Raw genomic sequence first — 17,285 nt, forward strand, 5'->3', positions numbered from 1 at the left:
GCCGGCCGGGTCTCGGCCTCAGTGCCGTGTGTGGCCGACCTCCCCCCCAACGCTCCCCCTCCGCGAACGGGCCGCCGGTACACGGAAGGAAAGTCACGGTCGTGGTGCGAAGGAGATAAGGACCACAACTCTCAGCTCTGCACACGCAAACGCGGGCCTCTTGGCTAATGGATTATCATCATCATCATCATCCATAATAATAACAATAATATTAATAAGAATCGGGAGGGGGGGGGGAAAGAAAGCACCATTTGGCAAAACCCAAAAACAAGTACGAGAAACAAAACGAGGCAGGAAAGACGGCCTGGTTATTGGAGAGGATGTCGTGTTGAGAGGTCTGACTTGGGACGCCTCCCCAACCCTGTTGTGGGTCGCAGTGGGGGGGGTGAGATGGGGAGGTCCCAGGGGTTTCAAGTTTTAAAGGAGCCCAAGTCCACCTCCTGACACCCATATTTTTAAAACGATAACAAGGAGGGGGGGGGAGGAATGGGAAGGATCCAGAGAGGGAACGGGACCGGCCACTCCACCTTCCCAACCTCCTCCTAGCGGTTTCGCCCCTCCAGTAATGCCCCAGCTTAACAGGGATCAGTTTCAGTTCCCCGCTCTCTCTCTTCCCCCAATCTTAAATTCAGTTCTCCACATTTCTGTAGCCATTTGCAACTTTCGTCTTCTTCTTTTTTTATTTTTAAAAAAAGCCCCCTCGTGAAACTTCTCCAGCATTTCGGTGCGGATTTCTCCGGACGCACCTAGCTTTCGATTTAACAGGCCCGTTTTCGAAAGCGCTTCCGCTTAATGTGAAGTGGGTCTGTTTGTTTGTTCGTTTGGCTGTTTCCGCCTAATCAGGTGCATATTCGCACGTACGATTTGTCTGGAGAACAGTTGCAAAATTCGGGAGAAGCGTGGGTCATTTCAAAGGATTGACCCTGTCTCGGTCCACGTTATCGGCGCTCGTTAAGATGCAAACGGGGTTGAAATCCCTCCCCCTACCCCACATCCCTAGGCCTGTGCGGACCTTAAGGAGAGCTAAAGGAAGGAAGGGAGAGGTGACAATTGAAGAGGGAGCTGTGTCAAGCCGTCAGAGGGTACACACAAATGGGGGGGGGGGAAGAGAACCTGAGCAAGATTTCACCCCTGGAACTCCGAAGCTGAGAACGGCCGCTGTTTCAGGTCTGGTTTTCGCGGCAACAAATTAAAATAACTTCGGTATTGCCATGTCAAAACCTACAGAGCTGTCAACCTTCCTTTTTTTTGGCATTGGGAAACGGCCATAGCTGTCAGCTTTCTTTTGCAACGGGAAACGGCGCTGGAATGAGGGAATTTCCCGCAAAAAAAGGGAAAGCAGGTGTTTCTCAACTTTGCTCCCGCACCCCCCAAATCCACGCAGACTGACGTGAAAGGAAACGAACGAATAAATTTGCATTTGCGTGCCCCCTGCCATCGCTGTGTGGCAGCCGTTGTTTTCACCCATTATTCCGCTGAGGCACACTGAGGTTTCTGAGGCATCGGAGGGAAATTCTTGCTGGTAGAGGAAGAGGAGGAGGAGGAATCCAACCCCCCCTCCCAATTAAAAATATAGCTGCATGAGAAGATGGTGCCCTTTGGCACTTCCGGGTAACGCCTGAGTTTGTCGGTCTCCACCCAGGGGGGGGGTCTGTGTCGGGCACAAGCATGTAAAGGGCTGGGGTGGGGGCAGAGGTCTTGCAGGTGGGGTGGGGGGTCTCCTGACCCCCCATGGAGCCACGTTTCCTGCTACAAATGCAGTAACCCTGCTCTGAAGCAGGCGGCCAGCAGCTGGGCCGCAGGGAGGGAGGCCGGCACTAGGTGGCGCCAGAGGCAAGAGGCAGAGCCCATGAGAGGTGGAGCCAAGACCTGACTGGCAGCAAGGAGGCAGGCAAGTTGAGGCTGGCTGGGGGGGGGCGGACGGAGGTTGGCAGAGCAGCCCCCCTGTTTGCTCAGATGGGGCACACCACAAGACAGGGAGTGTCTGTGAGACCCTCCTTCCTTATATTAGGTCCCTCTTGCTAGTTTCTCATCGGGTAAGCCTTAAAGAGGCGCGATCACACGGAAGGGTTCAGGTCAGCTTCTTTGAATCCTGGTGCCCCGTCGATGTTTCGAACTGTGGTGCAAGAGGTGCGGCTGTTTTAGCTAACCGCAGCTTCTGTCGAACCCACCCGAAACGGTTCCCGTTATTCCCCCATATTCTTTCTCGTTGGCAATCGGACGCTGACCGCAGCAGCAGCAGCAGAGAGGTCACATTTGCGCCATGCGCTCGAAGCACACTCAAAAGCGCACTTCCGAGAATCCTGGGAACTGTAGTTTTCACCCCTCACAGAGCCGCAATTCCCAGCACCCTCAACTGACTACGGTTCCTAGGATTCGCTCTGTGTGTTTTAAGTGCGAGCGCGACCAGAGCCACAAAATAAGATTTAAGCCCCGTGCGAGAGATTGCTATAGCCTGGGATAGCCAAGTTGGCAGAGCACGAGGCTCTTCATCTCAGGGTCGTGGGTTCGAGTCCTACCTTGGGCAAAAGGTTCCCGCATTGCAGGGGGTTGGACTAGATGACCCTGAGGGTCCCCTTCCAACTCTTACAATTCTAGGATTCTTTGACTTGCCATGGGGCCTCATTCACGTTTCACCTCAACCACAGGGGAGTACAATAATGCCAACCTACTTCAAAGGTTAAACTGAGATCCTGTCTAAATGCAAAGATATATATATATTTGTAAATGGTTTCTGGATGCCCAGGAATGCTCCTGATGAGGGCATCAGTGGGGTTCGGTGCCTGCCCCTGCTCAAAGCGTTGTCTGGCTCAGTTGGTTGGACCCTGGTGCTAATAACGCCAATGTTGCAGGTTCGATCCCCGCATGGATATTCCCCGCTGCATATTCCTGCATTGGCCTAGATCAGGCGTGGCCAAACTTGGCCCTCCAGCTGTTTTGGGACTACAACTCCCATCATCCCTAGCTAACAGGACCAATGGTCAGGGATGATGGGAGTTGTAGTCCCGAAACAGCTGGAGGGCCAAGTTTGGCCATGCCTGGCCTAGATGATCCCCGGAGCCCCTTCCAACTTAGGATCTATGAAGTCTGCTCCCTTGTTTCCACCCAGGACACAACAGCTATACGATTTTTTTCCACCCACCTGGATTTCGACAGATCCCTGATAACTTCTACCCAACCCCATCGAAGCTGGGGAGCAGACAGATGTTAACTTCTCTCTGCTGTGTGACATCTAGCGCTCTCTGCGTTGAGGAAACAGATGGAGGCGTCTTAAACTCCCTCAATTTAGGGGCCTGGTGTGACTCTCGCTCACGATGTGTGTCGCATTTTCAAACTTGTCCCTACCACGCAAGAGCAACTGCCACCCCGTTGGCCCCCTGTTTGCCACCTCAATTAACTCCAGCGCATGCCAGCTCTGCAGGCAGGGGTGACACAGATCATGCATCTAACGCTTAAGAGCTGCTGCTTTGGGCCCAGTTAGGTTTAAAGCAGGCAATATGCAGTGCCGAGGGAAGGAGAGAAGCTAGACTGGCTCTCAACAACCGGCCCTCGCCCGGGTACGCGACTCCAAGATGCAATGAAATGCGACAGCTCTGCTTCTTTGCTTTGGTCCCCCAAAGCGGCGCAATGCGCTTCAATGCTGTCCAAGTAACTCTAGTGCACTTCGGAGGGCCCTGCAGAGGTTGGCCTGGCTGCCTATCCCCCAACCGTTGCCGACAGGCGAAGTACCCGCACACAAAACCCAGGAGTCCAGTGTAACATCGGACCGGACGCACAGTGGAGACCGGAAGCTGCCCGTCCCTTCCGACGTGAAGGGACGTGAATAAGTCCTCAGTGCTCGCAGAGGAGTAGGAGGGAGGCCACTGGGGTGCCAAGATGAGGGGTGAAACAAGGGGGGACCCAAGGCGAGCGGGGAGGGGGGCCTTCCTCGCATGCAGGGTCCGTATCGCTGCCGTTCCCCAGAGGCCGCAGGGCGGAGGCCGCCTTCCGTGGGGCAGGAGGTGGCGGCAGGCGCGAGAACAGCCCTCTGAAAAATGTTTGGGTTTTGGAGAACGGGATTCGTTGTGGTCCAGATCTAGGGCTGCTCTGAAGCCCTTCCACCACGGCAGCAAGGGGGTGTGTGGTGTACCGGCGCAAGGGGGGAGGGAGAGGTGCGGGTTCTCCCGGGGTGTGTCGTTGGTGGTGCGCAGCCTGAGCCCTTGGCTTCGTTGGTGTCTCTCGGGGGGCGGGAGCAGGGTTAAAAGAGGCGCAGCTGCAACCTCATTTTGAGGGCCTCGCCCAGCTCCCCGGCAAGGTAGTCGTGATCCTTCAGGGCTTCCAGCTGCTGCAGTTCGCGCTTGCGGTAGAGCGGGACGCTGACGATCTCCAGCTGGTAGGTGCCGGGGGATGCCCGCTTGTGTGCCAGGTGTAGGAAGCTGAGGCCGTCTTGCTGGTGGATGTGGAAGTGGCCCGCCTCGTTCCCCTGGGCGATGACGTATCGGACATGGTTCTCCAGCGGCGCCACAGCCGGCAGCAGCTCCAGGATGTGCTCCTTGTGGCCCAGGCTGGAGAGGTTGAGAGCCACCACCACCGGCGAGGCCACGTCGATGCTAGCCAAGCTGACGCCCGGTTTCTGTACAGGAGGGGAAGAGAGGTCAGAGGTGGACCAGGGAGGGGCTATTTATTCCTTTTTTATATACAGTGGTCCCTCGACTTATGAAATACTCGACATCCGAATTTGTCGACTTACGAACGGAAAAAGTGGCCGCACGCCAATGAATTTTTCGACATCCGAATGGAAATCCATTGGCATTTTAGATGCGGTTTATTTGACTTATGAATTTTAGATGCGGTTTCCTCGAGAAAAGAAGGTTAAGGGGTGACATGATAGCCATGTTCAAATATCTAAAAGGATGTCATATAGAGGAGGGAGAAAGGTTGTTTTCTGCTGCTCCAGAGAAGCGGACACGGGGCAATGGATTCAAACTACAACTGTCGCGCGCAGAAGCACTGAATCGTGCGGCGAGCATGCGCAGATTTGTCGCTTCATGTTACGTGTTGCTCGTGATGTGAACGGGGCTCCGGAATGCGCCCAGAGGTACCACAGTACTGCTGTATCTGCAATATTCTTCGGGGGCCAATTCCACTTTGGAAGCGAGAGCAGGCGAATTTGGGAAGGCCAGTCCCAAGAGCATCTCTGCTCGGCTACGAGGTGTCCCATCTCTCTCCCTCCACCTGCCACCTCCCCCTCCCCCCAAATACCTGGTGCTTGTTGGTGCCGTTGACGCTCCGCCGGTGACGCCCTCTCTTGGGGTAGCCGTTGATCTTGCACTCGTAACAGGCTTCGGGCGACAACAGATTCTCCTCGTCTTCCTCCTCCAGGGGCGCTGGGAGGTAGGCCTCCTTGCCAAACCCTAGCCCCGATACACAGTGCCTGCAGTTCGAAAAGCAAGCAAGCAACAGAGAGGGGATTGTCAGGGTCTCGCACTCGCTTCTGTCTTTCCAAAAGCCTCTCCTCCTCAGCGAGGGGAGGGGTTGTGAGCGGGAGCCGGCTCCGGCATTGAGGTGGGGGGCGTTTTGCCCCCGCCTTACCTTTCCCGCTGCCGCGCCGCACCCCTAGCAGTCAGCCAATAGGGCTGATGTGGGGGCGGGGTTTTGCTGTACCTGGGCAGCCGCGGCAGCTCCTCTCCGCCATTCTGCGTCGTTCCTCCGCCGGATCACCCGCCCACCCTCCCTTAGGTTGTTTTTTGGTTGGGACATTGCTATGGACTGCAGTTGGTCGCCTTGTTTGTGCAAGGGGCCTGGTAGGAGTTTTTGTCCAAGTGGCAAATTGGCACGGCCTCTTGCTTTTTCGCCTACCTCGTAGCAAATTGTCACAACTCTGTTAGATTGGTGGTTAGGCATTGGGTTTAGTTTGGTATCGGAGGGCAAGGTTCGGGCCATCGCCTAACCCTCCTAAATTTTGGGTATTCCGTAAAGGAATCCGGCGGTCGTGGATCCTGTCCGATGCCCTGTTGGTGGCTAGGGGGCATGGCACAACCTCCGGTGACTTCAGGGGGTGGAGCTTCCAGTTGTATCTTGTATCAACAGGCTCCACCTCATGGGCGGTTAACCCTTGAGTGACTCCACGCTCTGCGGGGGGAGTCAACTATAGTCTGTTCAACCCAATGCCTAAGCCAATACCGCTCACATGCTGTAACCAATAAAGTTGTGGCCTTTAACCAAAAATTTATGTGTCATTGTGTTTTATTCCTGACATGCGGGAGTAGGGTCCTCGAATCACAACTGTGCTTTTCCGAACAGCGAGGCGGTCCCACCATTTAAAGTAAGGGCAAGTTGACAGGGCAAGTTGAGAAACTGCGCATTAAACAGCTTCTCTTCCCCTGAAATTTGTAAGCCGGGTTCCCCCTGGGGGGCGCCTCAGAAAGGCCTGCAAATATTTGGATAGAAAACACCGAAGTTGCAAGGCAGCAGAAGGCAGGCTGCGCTTTCCCACTGAAGCCAAACTCAGCCGCCACCCACAGGGACAGACTCCCGCTTAATAGGTCCCATCGTTTTGCTCCACGGATCGGAGGCTGCCGGCGTTGCTGAGCTTACCCCTGTCCTGCCCGGAAGTAGCCAGTTGGGCACCCGCACAGGTAACCGCCTTCTGTGTTGGAGCAACCGTAGCTGCAGGGGCTCCCGCCCGCGGCGCATTCGTTCACGTCCTGGCAGCCCCCGAAGGCCTGGTCGAAGTCGAAGCCGGACGGGCAGATGCATTTGAAGCTCCCCAGGGTGTTGTAGCAGGAGGCCGAGCCGCAGGCCGCGGAGCTGGAGCACTCGTTCTCATCTGCGGACGAAAGGGCGGTTATACGGCTGGTTATACAAAGGGGGGGGGATGGATGAGTCCCAGCCCCTTGACCCAGGACCTTCTGGCAGGGCCGGCCCACACATCAGGCAGACCGAGGCACCTGCCTTTGGGGCTGGAATCCAAGGGGCGCCGTCAGAGAAGTGGCAGCTAACGGACGAAACCTTGCCAGAACCTGGAAGCTGCTGCCACAAGGCTTCGGAAGGGGCGGCACCTTCCCGTTTTGCCTCAGGCGGCGAAACCGGTTGGGCAGGCCCTGCTTTCTGCACACCAAGCAGGTGCTGTATGATAATAATAATACTACAATTTTTTCATGTTTCATGGTTTATTATGTTTTTGTATATGCTGGAAGGCACCCAGCGGGGTATGAAGATGGTGATGATTACCGCATGGGAGAGACTATGGAAGGTTTGGCATTTACTGCATGTTATACTCTGAAAGAAGGGATGCGGGTGGCGCTGTGGGTTAAACCACAGAGCCTAGGGCTTGCCGATCAGAAGGTCGGCGGTTCGAATCCCCGCAATGACGGGCTGAGCTCCCGTTGCTCGGTCCCTGCACCTCAGTTGCGGGTGCGACAACGGAATGTCTAGGCATGGATACAAAGCTGAAAACGAATAAACTGCAGCTAAAATATTTTGTTCATGTTTTCACGTAGTTTAGTCCTTCCCCTGGCCCCCCCCCCGTAATATTCTTAAGAGGGTCTCTTCTCCGGTCTTCAGAGAGTAGCTGGAAGTGGAGAGGCAGGAAAAAGCTCCTCCTTTCCTTCTACTCGCAGGTGGTGCTGTGGGTTAAACCACAGAGCCTAGGGCTTGCCGATCAGAAGGTCGGCGGTTAGAATCCCCGCAATGACGGGGTGAGCTCCCGTTGCTCGGTCCCTGCTCCTGCCCACCTAGCAGTTCAAAAGCACAAAGTGCAAGTAGATAAATAGGTACCGCTCCGGCGGGAAGGTAAACGGCGTTTCCATGTGCTGCTCTGGTTCACCAGAAGCGGCTTAGTCATGCTGGCCACATGACCCGGAAGCTGTACGCCGGCTCCCTCGGCCAGTAAAGTGAGATGAGCGCCGCAACCCCAGAGTCGGACACGACTGGACTTAACTGTCAGGGGTCCCTTTACACTTTGAAAAAGAGCTAGATGAAAATGATATTTAGGTGGTACGTAACACCTCTTGAACTAGCAAAAATGCCTAAAAATATTCCAAATTTATGCTGGAAAATAAGTAATAATAATAATAATAATAATTTTATTTTTAAACAAAATAAAAACAAGCACCAAAACAACTATTATGATGATGTTTATTATTATTATTATTATTATTAGTAGTAGTAGTAGTAGTAGTAGTACCCTGCCCATCTGATTGGATTGCCCCAGCCACTCTGGGTTGCTCCCAACACATATTAAAACACCTTAAAACATCAAACTTTAAAAACTTCCCTATACAGGGCTGACTTCAGATGTCTTCTAAAAGTTGTGTAGTTCTTTATCTCCTTGACTTCTGAAGGGAGGGCGTTCTGCAGGGCGGGCGCCACCACTGAGAAGGCCCTCTGCCTGGTTCCCTGTAACTTTGTTTCTTGCAATGGGGGAAACTGCCAGAAGACCCTCAGAGCTGGACCTCCATGTCCAGGCTGAACGATGGGGGTGGAGACGCCCCTTCAGGTCTGCAGTGCCGAGTGAGAATTTAGGGCTTTTCAAGGTGTGTTTAACCACCCTTAACGTCCCTTTCCACCCAGCCCCCAAGTGGTTCACTTACCTACACACTGATTCCACTGATAATGCTGGACGTAACCCTGGGGGCAGCCGCAGCGGTACCCCCCCAGGACGTTCTGGCACCCATGTTGGCACCGGTGGTTGCCGTCACATTCGTCGACATCTGCGCTCCGAGGAGGGAAGGGGGAGATCATGTTTTAGGTGGGGGGGAAATCATAGACTCATAGGCCTGTAGTGGTCGCTTTGAAACAACCACTGGGGTGGCTGGTTGGTGGAATATTCCAGCCATTGAGGAAGAAGTCACACAGCACATGTGGAACTCACCGCAACAGGAAGGGATGAGGACTACTCGCCAACCCCCCTTTTGACCAGAATTTCCTTTTATATATTTTTATTTTTCATCAACAAACAAAATAAATACATATCCATCAAATATGATTTTACAATATTACACAAACTCCGCCGAGTTTCCTGACTTCCTTCCTTCTCTTCTCTGGTTTTCTAATTTTTCATCATTCGCTCGCTTTCCCTTATTTCTCACGTGTTTTGTCATCTTACTGTTGTCATTATCTATCTTTACATTTTTGTCATGCTGCAAGAATTCCATCATACCTGTAAGTGCTTACAAATTCTTACAATCTTTCATATAATCCAAAAATTTACTCCATTCCAATTGAAACTTTTGATCTCTTTGGTTTCTTATCTTTCACGTTAATCTCGCCAATTCTGAATATTCCAATAATTTTCTTCTCCAATCCTCAACCGTTGGTAGATCTTTTAGTTTCCAATTTTGTGCCAGTAATATCCTTGCTGCTGTGGTGGCGTATAGAAAAAATCTTTTGGTCTCTTTTTCAATCTCTTCCCCAACTAAACCAATCAGGAAGGCTTCCGTTTTTTTTCGGAAATGTATATTTAAATATTTTCTTTAATTCATTATAAATTGCTTCCCAATAATATTTAACTTTGTCACATACCCTTTTGACCAGAATTTCCAGCTCCACTGGATGGTCCCTGGTTCTAGTACACGTGAAACTCGAAAAATTAGAGTATCGTGGAAAGGTTCATTTCTTTCAGTAATTCAACTTAAAAGGTGAAACTAATATATGAGATGGACTCATGACATGCAAAGCGAGATATGTGTCAAGCCTTTATTTGTTATAATTGTGATGATTATGGCGTGCAGCTGATGAGAACCCCAAATTAACAATTTCAACTTTGGGGTTTTCATCAGCTGCACGCCATAATTGTCACAATTATAACAAACAAAGGCTTGACATATCTCGCTTTGCATGCCATGAGTCTATCTCATATATTAAACTCCAGTAGCTAATGAAAACAATTGCTTACATAAATGGACTTTTCCACAATATTCTAATTTTTCGAGTTTCACCTGCATTATGACAGAGGGAGAATGTCTCTGGCGACTTCCAGCCTGCCTGTGTTTTCAGGTGCGATTTGATCGCAAAGTCAGCTTGTGCAATTTTCGGTGGCCTGGCAGCCTCACGCAACAAGGCGCCAGATTATTCTGATCTACGCTTCCTCTGCGTTTCGATACCTTTTCTGAGAGCACCAGAATGGCGTCTCCACCTCTGTTCAAAGGTCTGGTTTTTGAAACGAGATGATTGGAAAACCACGAGAAATCGCCGTATTTTCCTGAGTATAAGACTCCCTCGTGTATAAGATTCCCCCTATTTTGGGGAACCCCAATATGAAACAGCAAATAAAAAGGAGGGGGGACCCCAAACATCAGGAAAGGAGGGGTTGGAAGTCAAGGAGAAACTCTGGGTGTTGTTTTTTTTAATGTATATGATGATAAACACTTTGAAACGTTTTTGGAGAATAAAAGTGATACTGGGGGGGAAACAGCCACAGCCACATGTGTGTTCACCGTAGTTTTGCACAAAATATCGGCTGTTGTAGTTCCAACTCCTTTTCTCATGATCTCTAGCATGGAATTCTCTGTTTTCCCTGGAGTTTGGGTTGGCTTAGCATGGGGGAAACGGTCTCGCTTTGTGTGTTATTGCCATGGGATTTTAGACATCCGTTTCCCCGGGGATGTAGCAAGGGGGGGGCGGGCCGCCCTGGTTTCCATAATGGAGGGGGGGACAAATTATCAAGGAACAATTTTTTTTGGAAAAATTTTTTTGATTTTTTTTTTTTAAATGCCTGCTCCGAAGGTCTTATCTTACTATACTAGGGATTATATAGCTATACATGAAATTTCATGCATATCGGTTAATATCTTGACCCTCCTCCACCGAAATAGCTGTTCACTTGGCTGTTTTCCTATGTCATAAAGGCTGAAATTTCAGTTCAGTGGGAGCACTTACAGTTCCCAACCCTAACCCTGTGGAAAGCCATCTAATTAGTTTTTAATTTTCTTTTGAGATGTTTTTAGGAGGTAATTTAATTGTTGTTTGGTTTTATACCAATGTTATGTATCTGATGTTAGCCACCCTGAGCCCGACTTCGGCCGGGGAGGGCGGGATATAAATAAAAGTTTATTATTATTATTACTTGATATTATTCCTTTGTAAGAAAATATGAAATAACGTAAAACCATTTTTGGGGGGGGAATCAATGGGGGGGGTGACAAGAAATTTTCCGCACCGGGTACCACCTGACCCCCCTATGCCTCTGGGGAGAGGACAAATTTTTTTTTGCCCCCGGGTACCAATTTACCTTGCGTTACCCCATCCGCTGTGTCCACACATACCTTCGCAACTGCTTCCAGAGGTGTCGAGGGCAAACCCTTTTTGACACTCGCAGTTGTAGCTCCCAGGGGTATTTTGGCATTGCCCTTTGACCCCGCACAAGGTGGGCTGAGCTGTGCACTCGTTGTTATCTGCGGGAGGAGAAAGGGGGGGCGGCAAAGCAGAGAGATCTCGTGAACAGCGACAAAAATGCACGTGTTAGCCCCATCTATAGCAGGCACAAGCACAATTAAGAGTAGACCCATTTGAGTTAATTAACACGACTAACATAGACTGGCTACTTTCAATAGATCTACACTAAGCAGGACTTTCGCTGAATACAACCCAAGGATTAATAAATACATGAACACTCCCCGCCCCCTCCAATGTTCTTTGTGAACTGGCGTCCCAGGAAAGGTTCGCCCTTGTCTTTGGGGTAGCACCAGGGGAACTCACCGATGCAGGAAGAATGGTGCTGGGTGAAACCAGGGGGGCACTTGCAGTTGAAGCCCCCGATAACGTTGACGCAGAGGAACTGGCAGTTGTGCTGCTTCGTGGAGCACTCGTCGAGGTCTGGATCCGTAAAGAAAACAAGCCGAGTTACCTTCTCTGGTGATATCGCCCTGACCCTACAGAGGTTGGGTTGAGGCGAGACTAGCGAGGGACAAATCTGTCAACTTCCGTGTCTCTCAAGACTGGGGAAAGGACCATGAGGACTCCTTAACAGTGGCCAAGAGACTGATATTGATGAATGGTAAAGGTAAAGGGACCCCTGACCGTTAGGTCCAGTCGCGGACGATTCTGGGGTTGCGGCGCTCATCTCGCTTTACTGGCCGAGGGAGCCGGCGTCCAGCTTCCGGGTCATGTGACCAGCATGACTAAGCCGCTTCTGGCAAACCAGAGCAGCGCATGGAAATGCCGTTGACCTTCCCGCCGGAGCGGTACCAATTTATCTACTTGCACTTTGACGTGCTTTCGGACTGCTAGGTTGGCAGGAGCAGGGACCCAGCAACGGGAGCTCACCCCGTCATTGCGGGGATTCGAACCGCCAACCTTCTGATCGGCAAGCCCTAGGCTCTGTGGTTTAACCCACAGCGCCAGCCCCGTTGATGAATGGATGATACCCTTTAATCCGGAGGTTTTCAACCTTTTTGAGTCCACGGCTCCCTTGACCAACTACCTTCTTTCTGCGGCACCCCTGTGGGGCTCAGGAACCCAGTTACGTCCCCCCCTTGTATGCAGAGCTAGCAGCCCCTCACCCCTTTTCGAACACCCTCCCTTGTAGAGTGTTTTCCCAGCCTCCTCTCCCCTCTCTTTGGGAGTCCCCTGGGCAGCCGTTGGTGCTGCCCCTGGTCCCTGACCTGCCCCACCTGCCCAAAAGAGAGGCACCTCCTCGCACTGCCCCACAGATTGTCTGCCCATTCCCAATAACAAGGGCAGGAGGACTGGCTGGCTGGCCTCCCTTGCCCGCTTGCTTGCTTACTCCGAGGCCGATTCAGCTCCTGGCACCCAGCACCCCCTGGCCAGCTCATTCTGCTCATTCTTGCAAAGCTGATCTGCGGGCAGAGGGAGATTTGCAGGCCCAATTGCAGGGACTGCAAAGCCCCTCCTGGGTCAACTTTCCCCCTAAACATCATCTAAATCAAGAATAGACGAGCAACAACTTTCCCACATTAGTCACCCGGCAACCGCATTAGTTACTACGGCAAGGTGTTGGAAGACTCGAAACGCAGACCTGTTTAAGGTCGGGATCTCACAACTCGGGGGCATAATACTAATGGGCAAACTGACAAGTTGTATCCGAGAGAGTCCAACCATTGAGAAGACTGCTACCATTCAGCCAGCTTGGCATAGTTTTGTTACGGGCATCTGAGAACACATCGAATCATAGAACTGCCCCACAGAGAGGTGTCTCCTCACACTGCCCCACAGAGGCCTGAGACTTGTCTGCCCATTCGCAACAGCAAGGGCTGGCAGACTGGCTGGCTTGGCTCCCTCGCCCGCTTGCTTGCTTGCTTATTCCAAGGCCGCCTCAGCCCCTGGCACCCAGCACCCTCTGGCCAACCCCAGAGGCACCATTCGCCTGGAGAGCTTGCAGCCAAGGCTGCTGCAGCAAACAGCCGTGCCAGCCTTTGGGAGGAAGAGACGCCAGAGGGCATCAGAGGAGGGAGGAGAGGAAAGAGGGACAGAGGCCAGTGTTGTCTGCGGCAGCCCTGTGGGGCTCAGGAGTCCAGTTATGTCCCCCTTTGCCTGCAGAGCTGGCAGCCCCTCACCCCTTTTTGAACAGCCTCCCTTGTGGAGGGTTCCTTCGGCCTCCTCTCTTCTCCCCTCTCCTTGGGAGTCCTCCGGGCAGCCGCTGCCCTGGTCTCTGAGCTGACGAGTGGCTATGCCTTTCCCTAACTCGTAAGTGCACTTTTAATGAGGGTGAAAGAGGAGAGCGCAAAATATGGTCTGAAGCTCAACATCAAAAAGACTAAGATCATGGCCACTGGTCCCATCACCCCCTGGCAAATAGAAGGGGAAGAAATGGAGGCAGTGAGAGATTTCACTTTCTTGGGCTCCATGATCACTGCAGATGGTGACAGCAGTCACGAAATTAGAAGACGCCTGCTTCTTGGGAGGAAAGCAATGACAAACCTAGACAGCATCTTAAAAAGCAGAGACATCACCTTGCCGACAAAGGTCTGTATAGTTAAACTATGGTTTTCCCAGTAGTAATGTACGGAAGTGAGAGCTGGACCATAAAGAAGGCTGATTGCCGAATAATTGATGCTTTTGAATTGTGGTGCTGGAGGAGACTCTTGAGAGTCCCATGGACTGCGAGAAGATCAAACCTATCCATTCTCAAAGAAATCAGCCCTGAGTGCTCACTAGAAGGACAGATCCTGAAGTTGAGGCTCCAGTACTTTGGCCACCTCATGAGAAGAGAAGACTCCCTGGAAAAGACCCTGATGTTGGGAAAGATGGAGGGCACAAGGAGAAGGGGACGACAGAGGATGAGATGGTTGGACAGTGTTCTCGAAGCTACTAACATGAGTTTGGCCAAACTGCGAGAGGCAGTGGAGGATAGGCGTGCCTGGCGTGCTCTGGTCCAGGGGGTCACGAAGAGTCGGACACGACTGAACGACTGAACAACAACAACAACAAAAGTGCATTTTTGACGGTGTGGGTGTGACCTGAACCTAGGGCCTTCTAGAAGCAGTTGGCGTTTGCAAAGAACAAATCCATTTGGCACCCCCAGCTTCTCTCCCAAAGTTTTAGTTACCTTTGCAGGTCTTCCCGTCTTCCTGCAGGATGTAACCTCGTGGGCAGGAGCACTGGAAACTTCCTTCCGTGTTCTTGCAGATGAAGTTGCATGGCTTGGGCGACTGGTTGCATTCGTCTAGGTCTATGGTGAAGAGAATATGATGTAACAGCAATAATAATAATAATGATGTGGAGACTTCTCAGATTGCTTGGGAAAGAACCGACAGAGGAGGGGGGCCTTAGAGAGCGGTGGGAAGAGTTGCTGCGGTCACCAGGCCTGTTCTGGTTTCTTTGAATGAAGAGTTACCGCATTTTTCGCTCCGTAAGACGCACTTTTTTCCTCCTGAAAAGTATGGGGAAATACCTGTGCGTCTTATGGAGCGAATGGTGGTCCCTGGAGCTGAATTGCCCAGGGGCCAAAAGAGGATCATGCTATTTATTTTACAAAGAGAAAAGGGGGTGTTGAAAGGACCCCGCTCAGCAGCTGATCAGCAAGAGATCGGGAGAGAGATAAGAGTCCCCGGCTCCCTTTCAGCCCCGCCCTCCATTGTTGAATGTGCTGCAGAGGGAGGTTGTTTGTTTCCCCAGCTACATGTGACTGGCTGATTAGATTATCTGTCTGGAAACTGTAGAAAAGGCTCCCTTTCCTTTAGAAGCTGCAGAAATGTGAGTTGAACCCCATAAAAACTGGGCTTTTCCTCTTTGCTTTTCCCCCTTTGCAAAAAAAGCTGCAAAAAATTAGCTGATCCTAAAAAAAAACCCAGGGTTTTTCCCTTTGCAAAAAATGCTGCAAAACCTTTAGCTGATCCTCAAAAAAACCAGGGCTTTTAGAGGAGGAAAACCAGAAAAATATTTTTTTTTCTTGTTTCCTCCTCTAAAAACGACGTGCGCCCTATGGAGAGAGAAATACGGTAACTTCGCAGAGTGGCAGGAGTACAAATAAATTATTATTATGATTATTATTACAGCCACCTTGTGAGTTATCGCTGACCTGATCCTGACACACGCGGCTGAAGATTACTCTCAAATTTCCAGGGACTCCGAGTTTCCTAGGAATCTGGTTGGCATGTGTGGGTGCAGAGGGAAGGACAGCCTGCCTGCTTCTACGGGAACCCTTACCCTGGCAAGACGTGCCGGTGATGTCGTTGGTGTAGCCTAGCCGGCAGTGGCAGCGGAACGAACCCATGCTGTTGATACACTGGCCGTGTTTGCAGAGGTTGGGAAGAACTCTGCACTCGTCAATGTCTGCAGCGGGAGAGGAAAGGAGCCGATGGTTAGGATCATCCCCGGTGCAAACCCAGCTACGGTCGGGGAGAGCGTGGGGGGGACGACTCGGAGACTTTGCAGGTGCTAGGGGAAGACCCCACAAGGGCCTGCGGAGCCCACCCCCCGCTTGACAGGCTCACCTCTCCCGTCGGTTGCGTAGCCTGGCCCATGCGGGCACATTTTCTTGTACTGGGCGGTGGCAGGGAACGGGCAGAGTTCGCACTGGGGGCCCCAGCCCCGCCCTCCATTGCAGCAGCACTCCGATTTCGTGACCTGGTGCCGGTTGGTCGAGGACATCTGGCACATGGTCTGCAGCACCTCGGTGAAGCAGAATCCTTGGCGGGTGTCTGGGAAGGGGAGAGGAAGAGATTGGCGGTCAGTGGCGTAGCGTGGGGGTGTGCCCCGGGCACAAAATGACTAGGCGCAAAAATTTCAAAAGGAAAAACAAAAAAGCACACCCTCCGTCTGTGCCTCTTTCAAGAGCCCCTCAATTACCATTCTTTCCCCTCCCTCCCCAAACCTTCGGTTCTTTCATCAGGTCCAAGGCACATATTTTGTTCGGCTGTTTATATTATCGTTTTGTTTTGCAATTCTTCCGATGGCTGCTATCAGCATCAAACTGAAGTTGGAAAGGGAGAAATGGATGGTGGGGGCTGATCAAGGAGGTGGGCGGGATGCAATTGCCATGCCGGTGTTGTCACAGGTTAGGCAGAACAATACCAGTCTTGTCCCGGGCACCGCAACCCACGCTAGGCAACCGTCGGCAGTTAGCTGAGTGCGCCACCGAACCTGCAGTGGGACCAAACTCCAGGTGGGACGAGGGCTGGGGAGAGCCTGGGAGGGACCCAAGTGGTTCTCTAGTCCACCCCCCTGCTGTGCAGGAGTAGCTCATATTTACTGGGGGCGGATAAAACACAGCGAAAGAGAAAAGCAGTCCCGGCCTTCTATGCCGGTATCGTAATTCTTTAGATGAACATATATTTAACGATATGGGTGTGAAATGCAACACAGAAAAGTAATTTCGACTGATGCACAGTCATGCTGGACCTGCTTTCTTGCCATGTTTAATCAAACACACACATCTGGGAATGGATAAAATTCCCAAATCCTAAGTTTCTGCCACTTCATTCTACAGAAACACAGGTGGGCACTGATAACATAGAATCATATACAGTGGTAACTCGGGTTACAGACACTTCAGGTTACAGGGCTGCCTTCAGATGTCTTCTAAAAGTCAGGTAGTTGTTTATTTCCTTGACATCTGATGGGTGGGCGCCACCACTGAGAAGGCCTTCTGCCTGGTTCCCTGTAACCCTTGTAGGGCTGTTGGGTTTTTGTTTTTATTATGTATTTTGTGGTTTTATACCTTGATTTTATATAAATTCAATTTAGAAAAAATAGAGCTGGAAGGGACACCAAAGGTCATCTAGCCCAACCCCCTACAATTCTGCCTAGTGGTGCCCATGGGGGAGTGACACTGATGGGTCACGAGGTGGAGCCTCATTATGTCTGGCGGCTTAGAGGCGGAGCCTGATGTCACAGGGGGCGGA

General features: G+C 51.6%; 1 protein-coding gene across 1 annotated transcript in view; it reads right to left on the reverse strand.

Moving 5' to 3' along the window:
- Positions 1 to 4,203: 4,203 nt before the first annotated feature.
- Positions 4,204 to 17,285, reverse strand: part of FBN3 (fibrillin 3) — a 127,274-nt gene continuing 114,192 nt past the window's right edge. The window contains exons 56-64 of the mRNA XM_033136571.1: positions 15,876 to 16,082; positions 15,589 to 15,714; positions 14,489 to 14,611; positions 11,680 to 11,796; positions 11,247 to 11,375; positions 8,574 to 8,693; positions 6,577 to 6,808; positions 5,242 to 5,413; positions 4,204 to 4,612 (exon numbers count right to left, since the gene is read on the reverse strand). Of these exons, the coding sequence (XP_032992462.1) occupies positions 4,238 to 4,612; positions 5,242 to 5,413; positions 6,577 to 6,808; positions 8,574 to 8,693; positions 11,247 to 11,375; positions 11,680 to 11,796; positions 14,489 to 14,611; positions 15,589 to 15,714; positions 15,876 to 16,082 (1,601 nt within the window). The 3' untranslated portion in view covers positions 4,204 to 4,237. The remainder of the gene's footprint in view (positions 4,613 to 5,241; positions 5,414 to 6,576; positions 6,809 to 8,573; positions 8,694 to 11,246; positions 11,376 to 11,679; positions 11,797 to 14,488; positions 14,612 to 15,588; positions 15,715 to 15,875; positions 16,083 to 17,285) is intronic.

The sequence above is a fragment of the Lacerta agilis genome, chromosome 18 (genome assembly GCF_009819535.1).
Source record: "Lacerta agilis isolate rLacAgi1 chromosome 18, rLacAgi1.pri, whole genome shotgun sequence".
NCBI classification, from domain to species: Eukaryota; Metazoa; Chordata; class Lepidosauria; order Squamata; family Lacertidae; genus Lacerta; species Lacerta agilis.